This window comes from Haplochromis burtoni, unplaced genomic scaffold (assembly GCF_018398535.1).
Source record: "Haplochromis burtoni strain Fernald_Lab_line unplaced genomic scaffold, NCSU_Asbu1 Contig_137, whole genome shotgun sequence".
Taxonomy (NCBI): domain Eukaryota; kingdom Metazoa; phylum Chordata; class Actinopteri; order Cichliformes; family Cichlidae; genus Haplochromis; species Haplochromis burtoni.
In genome coordinates this window covers 380,123-395,705 of record NW_024582498.1, presented here as the reverse complement: position 1 = coordinate 395,705, position 15,583 = coordinate 380,123, and the positions used below count along the sequence as shown (strand labels likewise).

The 15,583-nt window shown below is 39.7% G+C and overlaps 1 protein-coding gene across 4 annotated transcripts in view; it reads left to right on the top strand.

Moving 5' to 3' along the window:
* Positions 1–15,583, top strand: part of ctif (CBP80/20-dependent translation initiation factor) — a 61,569-nt gene that overhangs the window by 16,468 nt on the left and 29,518 nt on the right. For all 4 annotated transcript variants that reach the window (XM_005931230.2, XM_005931231.2, XM_005931229.3 and 1 more), the window contains exons 6-7: positions 1,499–1,603; positions 1,735–1,813. In XM_005931230.2, the coding sequence (XP_005931292.1) occupies positions 1,499–1,603; positions 1,735–1,813 (184 nt within the window). The remainder of the gene's footprint in view (positions 1–1,498; positions 1,604–1,734; positions 1,814–15,583) is intronic.

Below are 15,583 nucleotides of genomic sequence, written 5' to 3'. Positions count from 1 at the left end.
GACAGCACAGTCTCGTAGCAATTGTTTGTTCCTCTCTTTGGTACATTTTGTAATTTTGTTTGGTTACTCTTTTCACTTCTTTAAAATTTCCTCTCCACTTGTGGTCAGCGGTTGCAGTTTAGCATTTGAGCTCCATTAGTGTCCTGTTTTTAACCTGTTTTATCTTTGTAGTCCAAGACAGTAGTTTCAACATTCAGCTTGACCTTTAGCAAATCTGTTCAGCTGTCGTTCCAAACTAAGTATCTCTTCACTCAACCTTAATCACGAGGGAGAAAAAAAAAAACACATTTAAACTACATCTGGGCTACCGGAGGCTCGACTGTTTAGCCCCAGTGCTCTAAATCCTGTTACTCTTTATAAATGACGGCTCTGCGTGAATCAGCTTCTGTGTGTCCAAGAAGTTTTTCAAACAAGAGCTAGACGTGAGACTTAAGAGCAGAGGGGGGAAAGTCAAAACGTTAGAGAAAGGAAATGAGCGAGACATAAATCAGTTAAAAGTGGAGGCAGGACTGGTTACCATGGAAACATCTGCACAGCAGCGACTTCCGTCCACGCTGGCACAACGGAGCATGCAGTGAGTGATGCAGCCGGCATGGTGGGATGATGTAAGCAGTTTTTTCCTCACGCAGGTGGAGACGTGTTACAGGGTTAAATGTTTTACTAAAACACACTGATTCATTCAAGTATGCATTCCTGATAAAAGCTGTGTGTGTGTGTGTGTGTGTGTGTGTGTGTGTGTGTGTGTGTGTGTGTGTGTGTGTGTGTGTGTGTGTGTGTGTGTGAAATATGGAAACATAGTGTATTATATATTGTATATCAGATGATATAATAAGAAAAACTAAGGGTCTCATTAGCAATGGTACCCTGCAAGTAGATTATAAATTATACAGTATAAAACATGCAGAAATGTGTAAATCATTGTATACACATATAGAGCCAGAGATATAGATGCATAAACAATTCACATATTTATACATCTGCATTCACACACCAGGCATTAAAAAATTACATACATTACGTTAATCAATGACAACCTGAAATATTAAGAAAAGCAAGCCATTCATTATATAAAATCTCACGTCCCCCCCAAGGGAACTGGTTCTTGAACACCAGTTGCTTTCGTAAGTAGAAGCTTGTGAAGTTTTATCTGGATTTAGTGAAAGTATAATTAAAGCCTTTTGAAAAGCCAAAAATAATTTGAAGGATAACTTTAAAGGATGGTGATGTAACAAGAAATCAAGAAATATCACAATGTCTCTCTATATCTTCAAAATAAAAAGGCAAATAAATCATTTCTAAGGGATTTGATTAAAAAGAAAATGTCCCACATCATTTTTAAAATGAGTTTTTGCAACTTTGTAGCAGTTTTCACGCAATTGATCCAAATAAAGTCCAGGTTATCCCACACAAGACCTGCTAAAGATCTGCATTTCTCCTCATATGCACTTATGCAGAGACTCTCCATGACTCTAACTGTTACTTTGTCTCCTCCTTGTAGAGGTGCAGGCTGGGACGTGCAGCCAGAGAAGCTGGACTTTAGCCATTTTCACAGAAAACACTTCAGAGGAACGCCAAAGCACCTGCCACACATTGACAGAGAAGGGTAAACTAAACATTTATTTATGTTCAGTTATTTTGTCTCACTGGTGGAACTCAGAACAGTTTTGATTGCTCTATACCACCTTAATTTATAGCATCATACAACCTCCTGATCTCACCCTTTCTCTCTTACAGGATAATCAAAAACAAGTTTGAAGAAGATGATGGTATAGACATGAACGACATAGAAAGGTTCCTACCCCATCTTCGCTCGGTAAGTCTCTGATTTTTTTCTTGTGTGAAACTAAGCCATCCCAGTTTAGTACTGCAGTGAACAGGTGTGAGAAAGCCATTCACAGGTCACAACTTTAAGAAGCTTTAGCAATACTGTGTGATTTGCTGTTAGAGAGTGACCCCTGGTGGTTAGGTGAAGGAATAACATGCACCAAATGGAGTTCAGAGTCAAGAGTGCTGGAGTCCGGTTTTTGATTAAATTACTATTAAACATAATTACAGGAATGATCTTTCTTGTACTAAAAGAGAAATTTGTATTGTTAATTTCTTTTGTTTTTAAAGAAAAAAAAGGAACTTAAGGGTGCAAGATGAGTCTGTGTTATATGTATTTTCTGAGACTTGTTGATTGAAAATAAAAACTTTAGTGACATCCGCTGGTCAGATGCAGGAGTGAGCTGTAACTGTGAATAATGATGTTATATCTCCCTCTAGTGGGCAAATGTTTGCATAACATATATGCATAGATGCCCAAATGATTCACACAGAAGAGATGTGGGTTGTTGGTTTCTGAGGCAGTCGCTGTTTTAGTCAGCGTCTGATTATCTCTAACAGACTCGTGCAAAACTTAATGAGTAGGTTCACATTTTCTCCAAGTGTGTCTCAAAACAATACTTGTACCGTGATAGAAGTTATAATACTTTCTCATTTCAGTCCACAAAATACAAAAATGTATGCCTCAGTATTTCTGTGTACGTGCATTCTTTAGTTTAGTTGAAGTCCCCATGCAGTGTTTTCTCGCTTTGTAATAAGACAAAAAGGCAAATGTTGTACAAACTATACTGTCAGGTCAGTGTACAAACAACAACATAAGTTGACCCAGAGTCTTCAAGCAACTTAAAGAAGTCCAGACGCTTTTCTTTCCAAGCTCCTTAGACTACGATGACCTGGATGGCTGAGAACCTTCACAGACATATTGACCCAGAGTGTTTTCCGGATCACCAAGAACCCAATAATTTGAAAAACAAGAATGAAAAGAATGAAAACATAAATAAAATCTATGAGTGTTCAAAAGAGTCAAATAAAAGAGCAATAGAAAACATTTACAGTGAGCTGTAATAAAGCATATAATAGAGCAGAAAAAGAGCGTCCTCTAGAGCTGATTTAAGAAATTGCCAGAACCTCCGTGACACAGAGGAAAAATGCGGAGATAAAAGATTTTTTTAAAAGAACTTCTTCAATATATTACAGATATATTGTGGACTTTAAAAACAAATAGTAAAATTTTAAAATCTATTTGAAATATCACAGATAGTGATGTGCTATTTTCATTGTACTGGTTAAACATTGATCAGCTGCATTTTAAATCATCTGCAACAGAGAGAGAGAGGTTTGAGGTAAAGTTGCAGCAGTCCAGCTGAAATCCTTTAGCTGCTAAACTGGCTTTAACTTAGTGATTGGTTCTCAGTTGGTAAAAGCTTCGTTTAACAGCATCCTTGATTTGATCGTTAAAACTCAAATAACTCTCCATAAAAACACCATGATTTTCAACTGCAGTTTGGAAGATAAGTATCTTATCTTGATGTTTGTGGAGCGTGGGATGCCAAATCAAATAATAAGTAAAGTGAAGTCATTTTGTTGAAGTGTTTGTTTTTTTTTGCCTGCATAACAGTGATAGTGAATTTTGTATCTATGAACAATAGAGCAAGAGAGGTAGCGTGTACAATTTAAGTAAAAAAGGACCTAAAACGGATCCTTGAGGGATGCCGCAGTTAATGGAAGTTAGGAATGGCGAGCAGTTTGGAATCTAAAGGTGCCATCAAATAAGGAAATCCAGTTTAAAAATATTTAGTTTAGATCATTGTCTAAATGGAGTAAAGTCCAGAAGAGCCAAAATCAGCAGATAAAAAGATATCATTATAAACTCTTAACAGGGCAAAATCTGCATCTTTCTTAAATTAGACTGAAATCTCTTAAACATATTAAAAGTATTCAAGTATGAAAAACTATGAAAAAACTTGAGAAAGGCAACTTTTTCTAAAATCTTAACAGGGAAAGTAACCTTATATATATTATAGGGTTATTCTGAGTTCCTGAACTATTGAGGAGATTTAGCATCTTCTCTAAATGGGATCTAAGTGCCTCTTACTTACATTACTTGCAGTCTAAAGGGCAACAGCCGTGTTTCTGAACGTGACGTGTCTCGCATCAACAGAGTAAAAGTCATTTTGCAGCTGGAATGCTTCTCTGTATAAGGTATTGAGCATTGTGTTTTCCAACATGATTTGTGATTCATTGAGGTGACGAGAGTTCACATTAGGTCACTCCTGTCACCTTCCTCTCTTCCTCCCCTGCTTTCTGAGCCAAAATATCCTCCGTCTTTCATGGTGTTTAAGCTACAGTGTCTTCCTCTTTCCTTCCCCTCTTGGCCTTTGAGCTGAGCTGCGCCGCTCACGCAGCTTGGGCTAAGATGGATCTAGGTGAGCGATCGAGATGGCTTCCTCACTGTATCATTTCTGAGCCAAGATTGTCGTTTCCGTTCATTCAGTAAGGGCCAAAAGATAGATGGGGTCATCAGCGTTTCTGTGCTGCGATCGGGATCAGAGACACAGAGCTGGGAATTGAGTGCCACATTTTCTGTTTTGTTTTCCCTGACATTTCTCAGCTGTTTCTGGCAATTCTCATCTTCTCCCAGTTACTCTTTCACGTTCCGATTGTGTGAATATCGAGCCCTGGCAAGCTGATCGCAAAACCATGCCCTGTGGGGTCATGCAGCTATAAAGCAAGGCCACTGATGCCCAGTTGTTTGTCATACTAACAAGGCCATTCACTGACACTCTCTTTGGTCTTGAATAGCCCTCAAGATAACAGGAAGGGTACTTAAGTCTTCCACAAGAGACCACAGTGTAAAATAAAACAAAATCAATGTAAACCTTGGTTGGAATGATAAGCACAGGGGTTTGTGTTTGAAAGTATGTACATCTTTTTGTGGCTCGTTAGATGACTAGAATTTTTGTAGTTAACTGATAACCAGCATTATTACATTAAATTACAAACTGCATACCCCACTGCGCATGGTTTTGTTACTAATAGAAAGGGAGTCGTGTTTCTTCAGTATTGTCATGAATCTCTATTAAATAAATATATATTCTCAGCATCCTGGCTCTGTATTTATGTTTGCAGGGATCTCTCTTTTCTGCTGGTAACTTGCTGCACTTAAGCAGTGATCCTTGGTCGTAGACATGGACAGCTGAATATCCCATAGACTAGTAGTTATTCCGGTTGTACAGTACTTTTCCACTGGAAGCCTCCCTGATGAGCACGTGCATGTTGTTGCAGACAAGTCTTCCTGGTCACAATAAACTGGCAGACATGCAGACATCCTCATGGGGTATCTTGTTCACCTTCTGAGGAAAAAAGCATTTAAGCTTATGCCTTGACATGCTCACAAATAATGAAACTCTAAAAAAAACATCTGTATTAGATGCCCATTCTCCTTTACGTAATATTTAGTCATCAGGGGATTTTTATTTATTTCTTTTGTCTTTGAATAGTTTCATTTTGTGCTGTTATATACGTACTTTTTCCAACATAAACATTTTTGCACCCATGGCCTTGCAGCCTGCTGACAAACCAATTTCTGACAATTCAGATTTTCATTCTAAAAACTATAATTGGCAGCATATACATTTAAAAGCTTTTCTTCAATGCAAAATTTTATTCTCATAATAAAATCATTTAAACGTCACACTTCCTGTACACCAGTATTTACCTGATATAAACTTCTTTTCTACTTCTACTTACTCAGTTTTGCTCGACTTGACTTGGTTTTCCGTTTGGCAGCAGTATGGGCTACCAGGTACTTTTTCAGTACCTACTTGGGTGGGGTTCAAAGCCAGTTGAGTCATGCCAAAAATGTGATGTCAACAGACAGAAGGGCACCGAGTGACATCACTGCATGAGCCATGAGAGCGACTCCTACACTAGAATCAAACCCGCCATTTTTCAAACCCTGCCAATTTTGTGTTTTCCTCAGTAAGAACTCGCTAACAGATCACAACCACACCAATCACAGTGTTGTTGATCACAGTGTTGTGTGTTTGCTAATGTGAAAACTGACTATTTTCCTGTGCTACTATGCGCATGCATGAAAAGAATGGGCTCGTAATCTGACATTGGTGATGCTGCCCAGCCAGTCACCAAGCGAGGATGCTGAAAAGTATCTGATTCCTGTCCCTGGTCGGTTGATCAGTGTGTCTTTATATATAATATCAAATATTGTGATTTGGAAGCGCACTTTTAGAGGGCATCTTCAACCAAATCTCCAAAACAAGAGAAAACTAGACTAGGGTAATGCAATATGGGGTTCTTCCTTTGCCCACACTCTACCAAAGCTGTTCTCACATACAAAAACTGGACAATGTCATGAGAATCAGGTCTAAACATAGTCTGAAGTTGTTTTTTTCTCACATGCAGCACACACAAGGTTCCACCTCCTTTGTGGAAGAAACAATTAAACCACTGATTCATAACTATTTTGGCTTAACGGGCACTTAAGCAAAAAAGCTGTGAGTAGACATTGCTCCTTATTATTTGTCAGTTGTTGATAGTTGTGCCATAGAAACATCACTCCTCTCAACTTCTTAGATGGTAAAATTAGCCTTGGGGGCCCACTTGGGGCAAAGATATATCAGTTTTAATTAAGAGGCAATAGAATTGCATCAAGATTAAAGGTGAAAATATAAATATGTACCACAACTTTGGTTCCCACATTCCGATCCAATTACTCCTATTATGACTCTATATATTTATCATGTGAACCCTTTGCTGCTAAACTGCCCTATTGTATAATAACTGCCTCCACGGATGGAAGGATAAATAGATAGAAAGAAATCATCAGGTATTTTTCCACTCATAATGTACTGGACTTTTCCAGAGTCATCACTTCCTGCTACTGCACGGCAGGACTACATCATCCAAAGTCCCCGTCTGCAATCCACGCTTCCTTCCAACATTCACTTCCCCTTTTTCCAGGAGCCACAATGCGCTTACAAATAGCCCTCGGACGTGGAAAACCTCTCATTTGTGCGAGGGCGTGTGAGCAACCCAGTGAGAAAGGGCTTCCTCCCTTTGCTTTAAGGTTCTGCTGCACCTCCACTGGCCTCTGTGGAATGTCATCCTGCAGTCACAATGACCTGCCTTCACGTGCAATTTCAGGTTGTAACGACAGAGGCATCCAGGGGTCAGGGAGCAAGTATTTGATTCATGCCACGTATCCAATGGATGCTGGGAAACATGAAAGGCTGTATAAAAAGAATACTTGTAATCGCCCTCACGTACAAATTCCTTCACACAAAAGCAAATAAATAAGACAGAGACAGTTAAAATAAAACAGGTATAGACAAAACATGGATGTGGCCACCGTGTCATGGACTATCATTTAATTGTTTGCCCTAAAGTATACCCTCCTTTTTCATCCTTATTGCTTGTAATGAGTACCATGTTTACCAATTGAAGATGCTCGAAACCAGCAACTGAGACCATAAACTCGTCAACAAAGTGTTTCCTGAGGTCACCGGTCAAGTGATCAGTAGGGTCATTTTCCCATTTAATGCTAACCAATCTGACTTATTCTTGCAACAACATGGCTAGCCCCCCTACTGGCCATTTGAAAGAATGCAAGCCACTTTCACATTCAGTTGACTTTTCGGACCCAGAGCCAAATTCCATACCCTAATATAGAATTTATGCAGTTGTTGTACTGTGTTGTCTTGTGACTTTTATTCTCTGTTATTCCATATTTAATTGTGTGTAAGAAAGCAAAGTGTAAAAGTATGTGGGCGATCGTGGCTCAAGAGTTGGGAGTTCGCCTTGAAATCGGAAGGTTGCCGGTTTCCTTGGGCAAGACACTTCACCCGTAGCCTACTGGTGGTGGTCAGAGGGCCCGGTGGCGCCAGTGTCCGGCAGCCTCACCTCTGTCAGTGCGCCCCAGGGTGGCTGTGGCTACAATGTGGCTTGCCATCACCAGTGTGTGAATGTGTGTGTGAATGGGTGGATGACTGGATATGTAAAGCGCTTTGGGGTCCTTAGGGACTAGTAAAGCGCTATATAAATATGGGCCATTTATTCCTTTGGCAAAGTTTAAACATTTTCTCAGGACATGTCTACTTTTGTATGTATAGTTGTTCAACTGTTTGTTAATACAAACATTTAATCAACATGGGAGCAACTCAGTGCATTTAGGCATGTAGACACAATTGAGAGGTCCTGCCGAAGTTTAAACCGAGCCTCAGAACAGGGAAGACAGGTTATTTAAGTAAGTCTGAACGTGGTGTGTTAGTTGGTCCCAGAGGGGCTGGTCTGAGTTTTTCAAAACTGCTGATTTGCTGGGATTTTCCCACGCAACCATCTCTAGTGTTTATAGAGAATAGTCTGACAAAGAGAAAATATCCAGTGACCAGCAGTTCTCTAGGCAAAAATGCCTTGTTAATGTCAGAGGTCTGACGAGAATGGCCAGACTTCGTCGGCCTGATAGGAAGGCAACAGTAACTCAAATAAACACTTGTTAAAATCAAGACATGCAGAAGAGCATTGCTGAATGCACAAAATGTCAAACCTTGAAGCAAATGGGCAACAGCAGTAGAAGATCACCCCGCAGGAGACTCTTGTCAGCTAAGAACAGAAACTGAGGCTACAGTTCACACAGGCTCACCAAAATTGGACAATAAATGGATCCATATTCCCTCATATCAACCGTTGAGGCTGGTGGTGGCAGTGTAATTGTTTGGGCAATGCTTTTTTTCTTCTTTTTTCCTTGTAGCACTTGAGCACTGTTTTAATGACACAGACTGGCCGAGTATTATTACTGAACGTGTCCACGTCTTTATGACCACTGTGTGCCCATCTTCTGATGGCCGCTTCCACCAGTTTAATGCATCATGTCACAAAGCTCAGATACTCAAACTGGTTTCTTGACCATGTTGAGGAGTTCACACTACTTAAAAGGCCTCATGTCAATATTTACCAGCATCTCTGAGAAACCTTGTTGAGCCTGTGCCATGAAGAATTAAGTTCTGAAGGCAAAAGCGGTTCAACCTGATACTAGCAAGTAGGGTATCCAATGAGTATATACTGTACTGTATTGTACAGCAGTGGGTTCACATGATAAATATGTGGTGTCATGTTTTAATATTAAGGGGTTTTTTGTGTTTGGTTCAGTAAAAGAAAAAAGAAAGTATTTTGCTTCTCAAAGAAAGAAACAATAAAATAAAAATAAAGGGCACCAGATAATGAGGAGAGCACTTGGGTGCAACCCGGGAGAAAAGGAGAGTGCAGCTAGTCACTGAGAAGACATCCGGTCTCTGGTCTGTGAACAAAGCCGTCCAAACGGAGAACAAAGCAGGAATCTGGAGCTGGGATATTACAGACTGGTTGGCCCCTCAGTGTGGAAGTGTACGTGCCGCAGAGCAGGACTCCGGTTATAGAATGACACTGGGGGCGGGGTGGGTTTCTTTGGTGGTCTGTGTGTCAGCTGTCAATTTGTCTGAGACGTGCAGGTCATACGCACTCATTTGCTGTTCTTTCCTGTAGTTTTAACTTAAGCTAACCTTAAACCTGTCTCCTTCATGGCATTTTTACTATCTGTTACCTCTTCTCGCTTTGTTTCCTCCAGTTTGCCTTTTCCTACTTATGACCACTACCCTTATGCTCTGCCTCCACCCTCCTTATGGTGTCCTTCACTCGTCCCCTCCATCCTTCAAATCTTGGTAGGCAGCAGAACAATATCCATAGGGTCATGGTGACCGGCAGCCCCCCTTCACACGGTTACTTCCTGCTATTGTCTCTGGTCCTACTACCGATTGGCTCCTACACTCTATTAACCGCACACATACTGGATTAATCATCATTGTACTCTGTTCTGCTCTGGGCTCTGGCTTGGGAGAAAGACTGGAGCCATGCTTACATGCATGCATGAAAGCACAATACCATGGGAAATGTATGACCACTCACACAGAGGTATTCAATACATCACCAGTGACTTGACCTGTTTTATCACATATGAGTGGCAGAAAGAATATGGAGTGGTGTATGCAAAAGCATAAAATATATCGTAGTGGAACGCCAAAAATTAATTGGTTCATTGATTTTAATCCCTTTTAATCAAATTTTATGGTCTTCTTTTAAAGAAACGGTGTAGCACACTCTCCATGAGTTTAGGTTTTTGTCACAGTAATTATTCCTACTCTTCATAGAGACCTTTCTCCGAGAAGTAATTTGACAGGAATTCCCAAAGCTTCACAAGTGTACTTAGTACAGTCTTCACTGAATATGTTTGCTTGTTGAACTTTAGAAGATGCATACTTTCTTGTAGACACTTAGTTAGGCTGATATGTCAGTCAATATTAGCTATTTGCCAGTCTATTAGTATAAACATTTATAATTGCTAATAAATAAAACTTTCAAATTTCAAGTTTAGAAGGGGGAAATGCACTTTATCCATGTTTTGAATGTTGAGCTTGCATAGTTTATCCACCAGAGGGCAGTCTGCAAAGTATTTAGGTCATTAACATACCTGCGGACTAGCTGAGCCAATCAGAGTCAGGCAGAGTGTAAATAAATAATCCAGTCCAATAAGGACTCATGTAACAAATGGTAGAGAAATCTGTTTGTGTTTGAAAGAAAAAAATATACAACTTGATGTATCAGATTCTTAATTATTAACTATTGTTATCAGTATGGGCCGTAAAAATTAGTTGGGCTCCAGTATAAAGAGAATTGCCAATGTTTTAATGATTTTTGTGTGCGTGTGTGTGTTTGTTGAAGCAATACTATAATACTTACATTGCCACGCACCTTTAGTTTCTCGTGATTAACGCATTATGTCTTTTTTTGGACGCACCTACCCCCTCGGCAGCTGTTCACAATAGGCTCTGATGAATCAAGCGTGTCAGTATGTGTAGTAATCTTTGCAATTGAGCTCACAATCATCAGACATGTGGCTCTTTTGACAGCTTGCTGTTTTACGTCAGAATTTTTTGTCCTACTGTGGTCCTCTGAGAAATAGGCTCAGCCAATTAGCGGTAACGTGGCCTTTAAAGGTTTCCTCGGGGTAAGTCTAGGGAGAGCTTTCATCTAATGCTTGTTACTTTCAGATCATCCTGGATAAACGCAGACACCAACCATATTCTTATACACAGCAGAAGTCCACTCATAAAGGCAGTGTTGTTTTAAGACAGACTTAAAAATGCCATACCTGCACTTTAATCATAATAAATTGCATTCCTCTGCGCTTATTCCTAAGGAATGAGGTAATCTTAAGTTTGTGATTACGGATTGTAAAGTTTCACTGTAAGAAGCAGCAAAATGTCTTCATAAAAATGTATATATGCTATTTGCAGGTCTTTATAAATATACTAAAAAACATCACACAGACACACACACAGAGTATTGGGATGTAGAGAGAACATATGATTGAAGCCTTTTTTCATTATTCTGAGAGCTGCCAAGAGCACAGCTATATGCACTTAAAACCCGCTGCAGCAGCAGTTAATTTCTATAGGGTACTACAGTTTTCCTCCCTTTTTCAGTCTCCGACACTTTGATCCTGCAGTGTTCTCCATATCCTCCAGTAGCAAGACCCCTGAGTTCTTTGATGTACCTGTCTCAGCATCTGTGGCGCTGGCCTCTGATCACTTATTAAATGAGACATGAATGTGAGGACCTCACATCTTTGCCTCTTATCACAGATCATCCTGTATACACGACCGTGGCAGCTCTAAATCTCCTCTGTCTGTACTTTTAGCATGCATCAGCTACAGACTAAGTTACATGAAAGGCAATGCGTATCATGAAACATGAAGGAAATCCTGTACTAGAGGGGTTTTATAGATTCTGAATACTAGCGTGACAAGATGGTCCGATAAAAAAGATCCAGGATCAGCATGTTACTGCTAATTTATCTCTTCCTGCTACTTAAATCTAACGGTAGAAATGCCATCTTTCATCATATAAAGTTAGTAAGTTAAAGTAATAAGAGTGCTAATAGTTTGCTTTTCGTGAATAATTTATAAAATGAAATCACTTAGTACTGTAAAAGTCACACTGTGTGTAAAATGTCATATAGTACTATGCAAAAGTCACCCTATATTTCTTTATACTTACATATGTTTCAGTAAATCCTAATTTTCCTATGAAAGGATACATGGAAATACAGTAAATAGGACAAAAACAGTTTGTACAATTTTAGCTAACTTGAAAGTCAAAATTTGGTATGACCTCCTTTATTCTTCAAAGCTCTTCTTTGGATGTTGGCTGCCTTTTGTTCCTTTTGTCAAGGTGATCCCACACTGCTTAATATTGTTGAGGTCTGGGCTCTGGGGAGGCCAATCCTGGTGTGCTTTTACCAATGTTTGGGATAATTGTCATAATACTTACTGTAATTTTCTTGGTGAACTCCATCTTTTGATGAGATCCCCAACATCACTGCCTGAAGGGCAGGGATAGCTCAGTAGGTACAGTGGTGGCCCCATGATCGGAAGGTCGGGGGTTCGATTCCCCTGAACAGCTACCCTGAGGTACCCCTGAGCAAGGTACCGTCTCCACACACTGCTCCCCGGGCGCCCAGTGGCTGCCCACTGCTTCACTGAGTGAATGGGTTAAATGCAGAGAGGGATTTTCCCCACAGGGACCAATAAAGTACACTTTCTTTCTGAAACACAACCCCAAATTGGATACATGACTCCATCAGCATAGCTGCTGATTCTCAGTCCAGTTCTTGTTTCTCTTTCTTAACAATGGCTTCTGGACAGCCACCCTTCCACTGAGACCATTTCTGTTGAGGCTTTGGCAAACAGTAGATGGATGAACTGAAGAGCCAGATGCATCTCTCGGTTCTCCTATTTCTTAAGCATATGACTCAGATAATGTTCATCTGATGTAGTTTTTAAGCCTGCTAGTAACAAAGTTAAACAAAGAAACTGTTTAAAATCTACCCCCCACCCCACCCCCCAAAAAACAAAAGACAAAAACTTCCAACTCTAATTTCCTTACAGACACAGAAAGGAGCGTTATTTATTTGGTTTGGCCTGTGAATGAAACGTTGAGGAACGTTTTTGTATTTTGATTTTACGTGCCTGCTGTCTTGTATTGACAGCGGCTTTTGCTCTCAACAACCTGTCCTGTAATGCCACCCTTGGGTCAGCTTTAAATTTATTGCTTTTGGCTGAAAGCCCTTGCAACATAAATAAACTAAGAGAAACAATGGAGCGACTCAATAAGCATCATACCAGAATTGTTACAAAGCAGAAGGGAAAGGAAGACATGCATTTCATTTTCTATGCTATAGCAGACAAAGTTCTATAATCTTTATTCTCCATTTCCATTCTCCACATTTCCACCCTGTTAACATTTCTCATTTCCTTACTTTCCTTCCTTGCAACTTATACTCCTTCCATACTCATAATTGTTATGAATGGATCAACAATGGCATTTGACCTGGTACGTGACCGTTTAGGCAACTCTTTAGAAAAACTGAATCCTCTCAAATGCTACTAAGTATTAGTGGGGCCAGACCAGTGAAACTGCATGATAAATGTGTGAAATTGGAGAAACTGACATTTTTATATAGCAGACAGTTTAAAAACAGACACTTTTCTGTCATTTAATTATTTATCTGTTACTTAATTACTTTTGTGTAGTATAAGGAGAGTCTTTATCAATAGGAAAAGTTGTAAAACGCATGAAAATATTGTTCAAAGTTCAAAATTTATAGTCACATTTTACAGTCACGTTTTTGGAATTTCAGTTCAATTCAATTCAGTTTTATCCATACAGCACCAAAACACAACAACAATTGCCTCAAGGTGTTTTATTTTGTAAGGTAGCCCCTAAACTCGTATTTTTTACATATCAACTGAATTTGCACTTTATTTAAGCTACATGAAATGCTAGTAGTTGTTTAGCGTGTTATTAAGCACTAATTATCTGGACATCTGCGAGCTTTGACTTTAAACTTTGCAAGCTTGCTACCATTAGCTAATAACTAGCTAATAGCTAATAACACTCCACACTTTCATCCAAATATGGCAGCTTCTGGCTCCAAAAATGACAAAATAATATGGTGGCAGCTAAAATGCTAACATCAAAACTTCAGTATGCGTAGTTCAATTTTAGATAGGTTGATCTTTTTTTTTTTTTTTTTTTTTTTTACCTCTATTACTAACATTGACAGGAATGTCGACAGGAAAGTATTAGCAAGGGGGAATGATGCAGGACATGAAAGCTATAATAATAGCATCCCATGTTTCACTGGTACCTAAACGAAATAGGTTTCTAAACAGGTTTTCCTTTTTTTTCAATTTATAATTGAGCTGGATGGAAAAAAAACAAGCACTATCCACTAACTATAATTAATGACTACTGTGTGCCAAAGTCAGAACAAATGCGTGGCAGAGGTGCTGCTCATGTTTCAGACTGCTCCTGGTGCAGATGAACACCTGAAGGTAACAGTCTGAAGGAATCTGCGTGGTTGTTTTAGGCAGTCCTGTAACCATGTCAGCCTGTGTCTAAAGAAAATTCCAAGATGCTAATGATGACAAAGAGTTCACAACCCAACTCCAGAGTGAATTATTTACTGTGATTTATGTGCTAACCTGTGAATGTCCTTGGCATGCTACAGGACCAGACTTCCCCTGAAGGCGGACGCGCAACACCCAACCGCAAAACACAATACACGCATAAAAGAGACACAACAGTCAGGCCTGTAAAATTCAAGCTGATTTATATTTCAGCTGTTGGCACGCTGTTTGACATCTGAGACTCGATGTTGTTTTAAACTTGGAAAAACTTGAGTTTGATGGTTTACATCACCATGCTGTTTACTTTTCTACAAAATAAGGCTGCGTACTACACATGCATATCCACAACTGAAGTCTAAAACTGAAGACTGCAGGAACGATCATTGTTAGCTATTAAAATGCATGTGTTGTGCCAGCTCTGGCTTGTTAAGGCTTCGGTTAAAACAAGTGATGAATGTTTTAAAAGGAAGCTCTGCCTTCACATTAGCAGGACTCGAGCCCTCATCACTGCCAGCCCCTTTATTACCGACTACTTCAAGCATATAAAATCCAAATTAAAAATATTCCTCAAATTTAGCTGTCATGAGTCTGAATCCTCATTATTAGCCCTAATTGTTCAATGGACGATAAAATTAAGAGTCTGAATAAAAGACTATAGACAGTGGTGATGAAAGGGGTTAATCCTTCTTTCGTCATTTTTTGTAGCACAGCTCGTCAGTCATCTCCACCGTAATCTTTGAAGAGCTACATTTGTTTTAAAAAACATACAGATGTGATCAGATCCACAGATAAAAATCAGTCTCATTTTCTATCAGCTCTTGCGCAGGCAGTCCCTCCCCTCCATCCTTGTCACGTCCACAGGGCTAGCACGGCCTGCCTCAAGGTGAGAGGTCTTCTGGCTGGGGACCAGGACAATATGGGTCCTCACTTTGATCTGCCTTAAACTGGCTGCTACCTGCAGATAGCATATTCACACATGCAGCTGCTTGAGAGGCAATTCTACATTTCTCGTTTCCTGTCTCTCGATCACGTCTCTCTTATCTGATAGAAACTACTCACATTTTTTTCTATTTTTATATTAATAGCGCTTTCTAATGAGATCTAACTAGCAATAGGAAATGCAGCAAGTAGAGAGTTTAAGAAATATGTGGTGGTGTGTGTGTGTGTGTGTGTGTGTGTGTGTGTGTGTGTGTGTGTGTGTGTGTGTGTGTGTGTGTGTGTGTGTGTGTGTGTGTGTG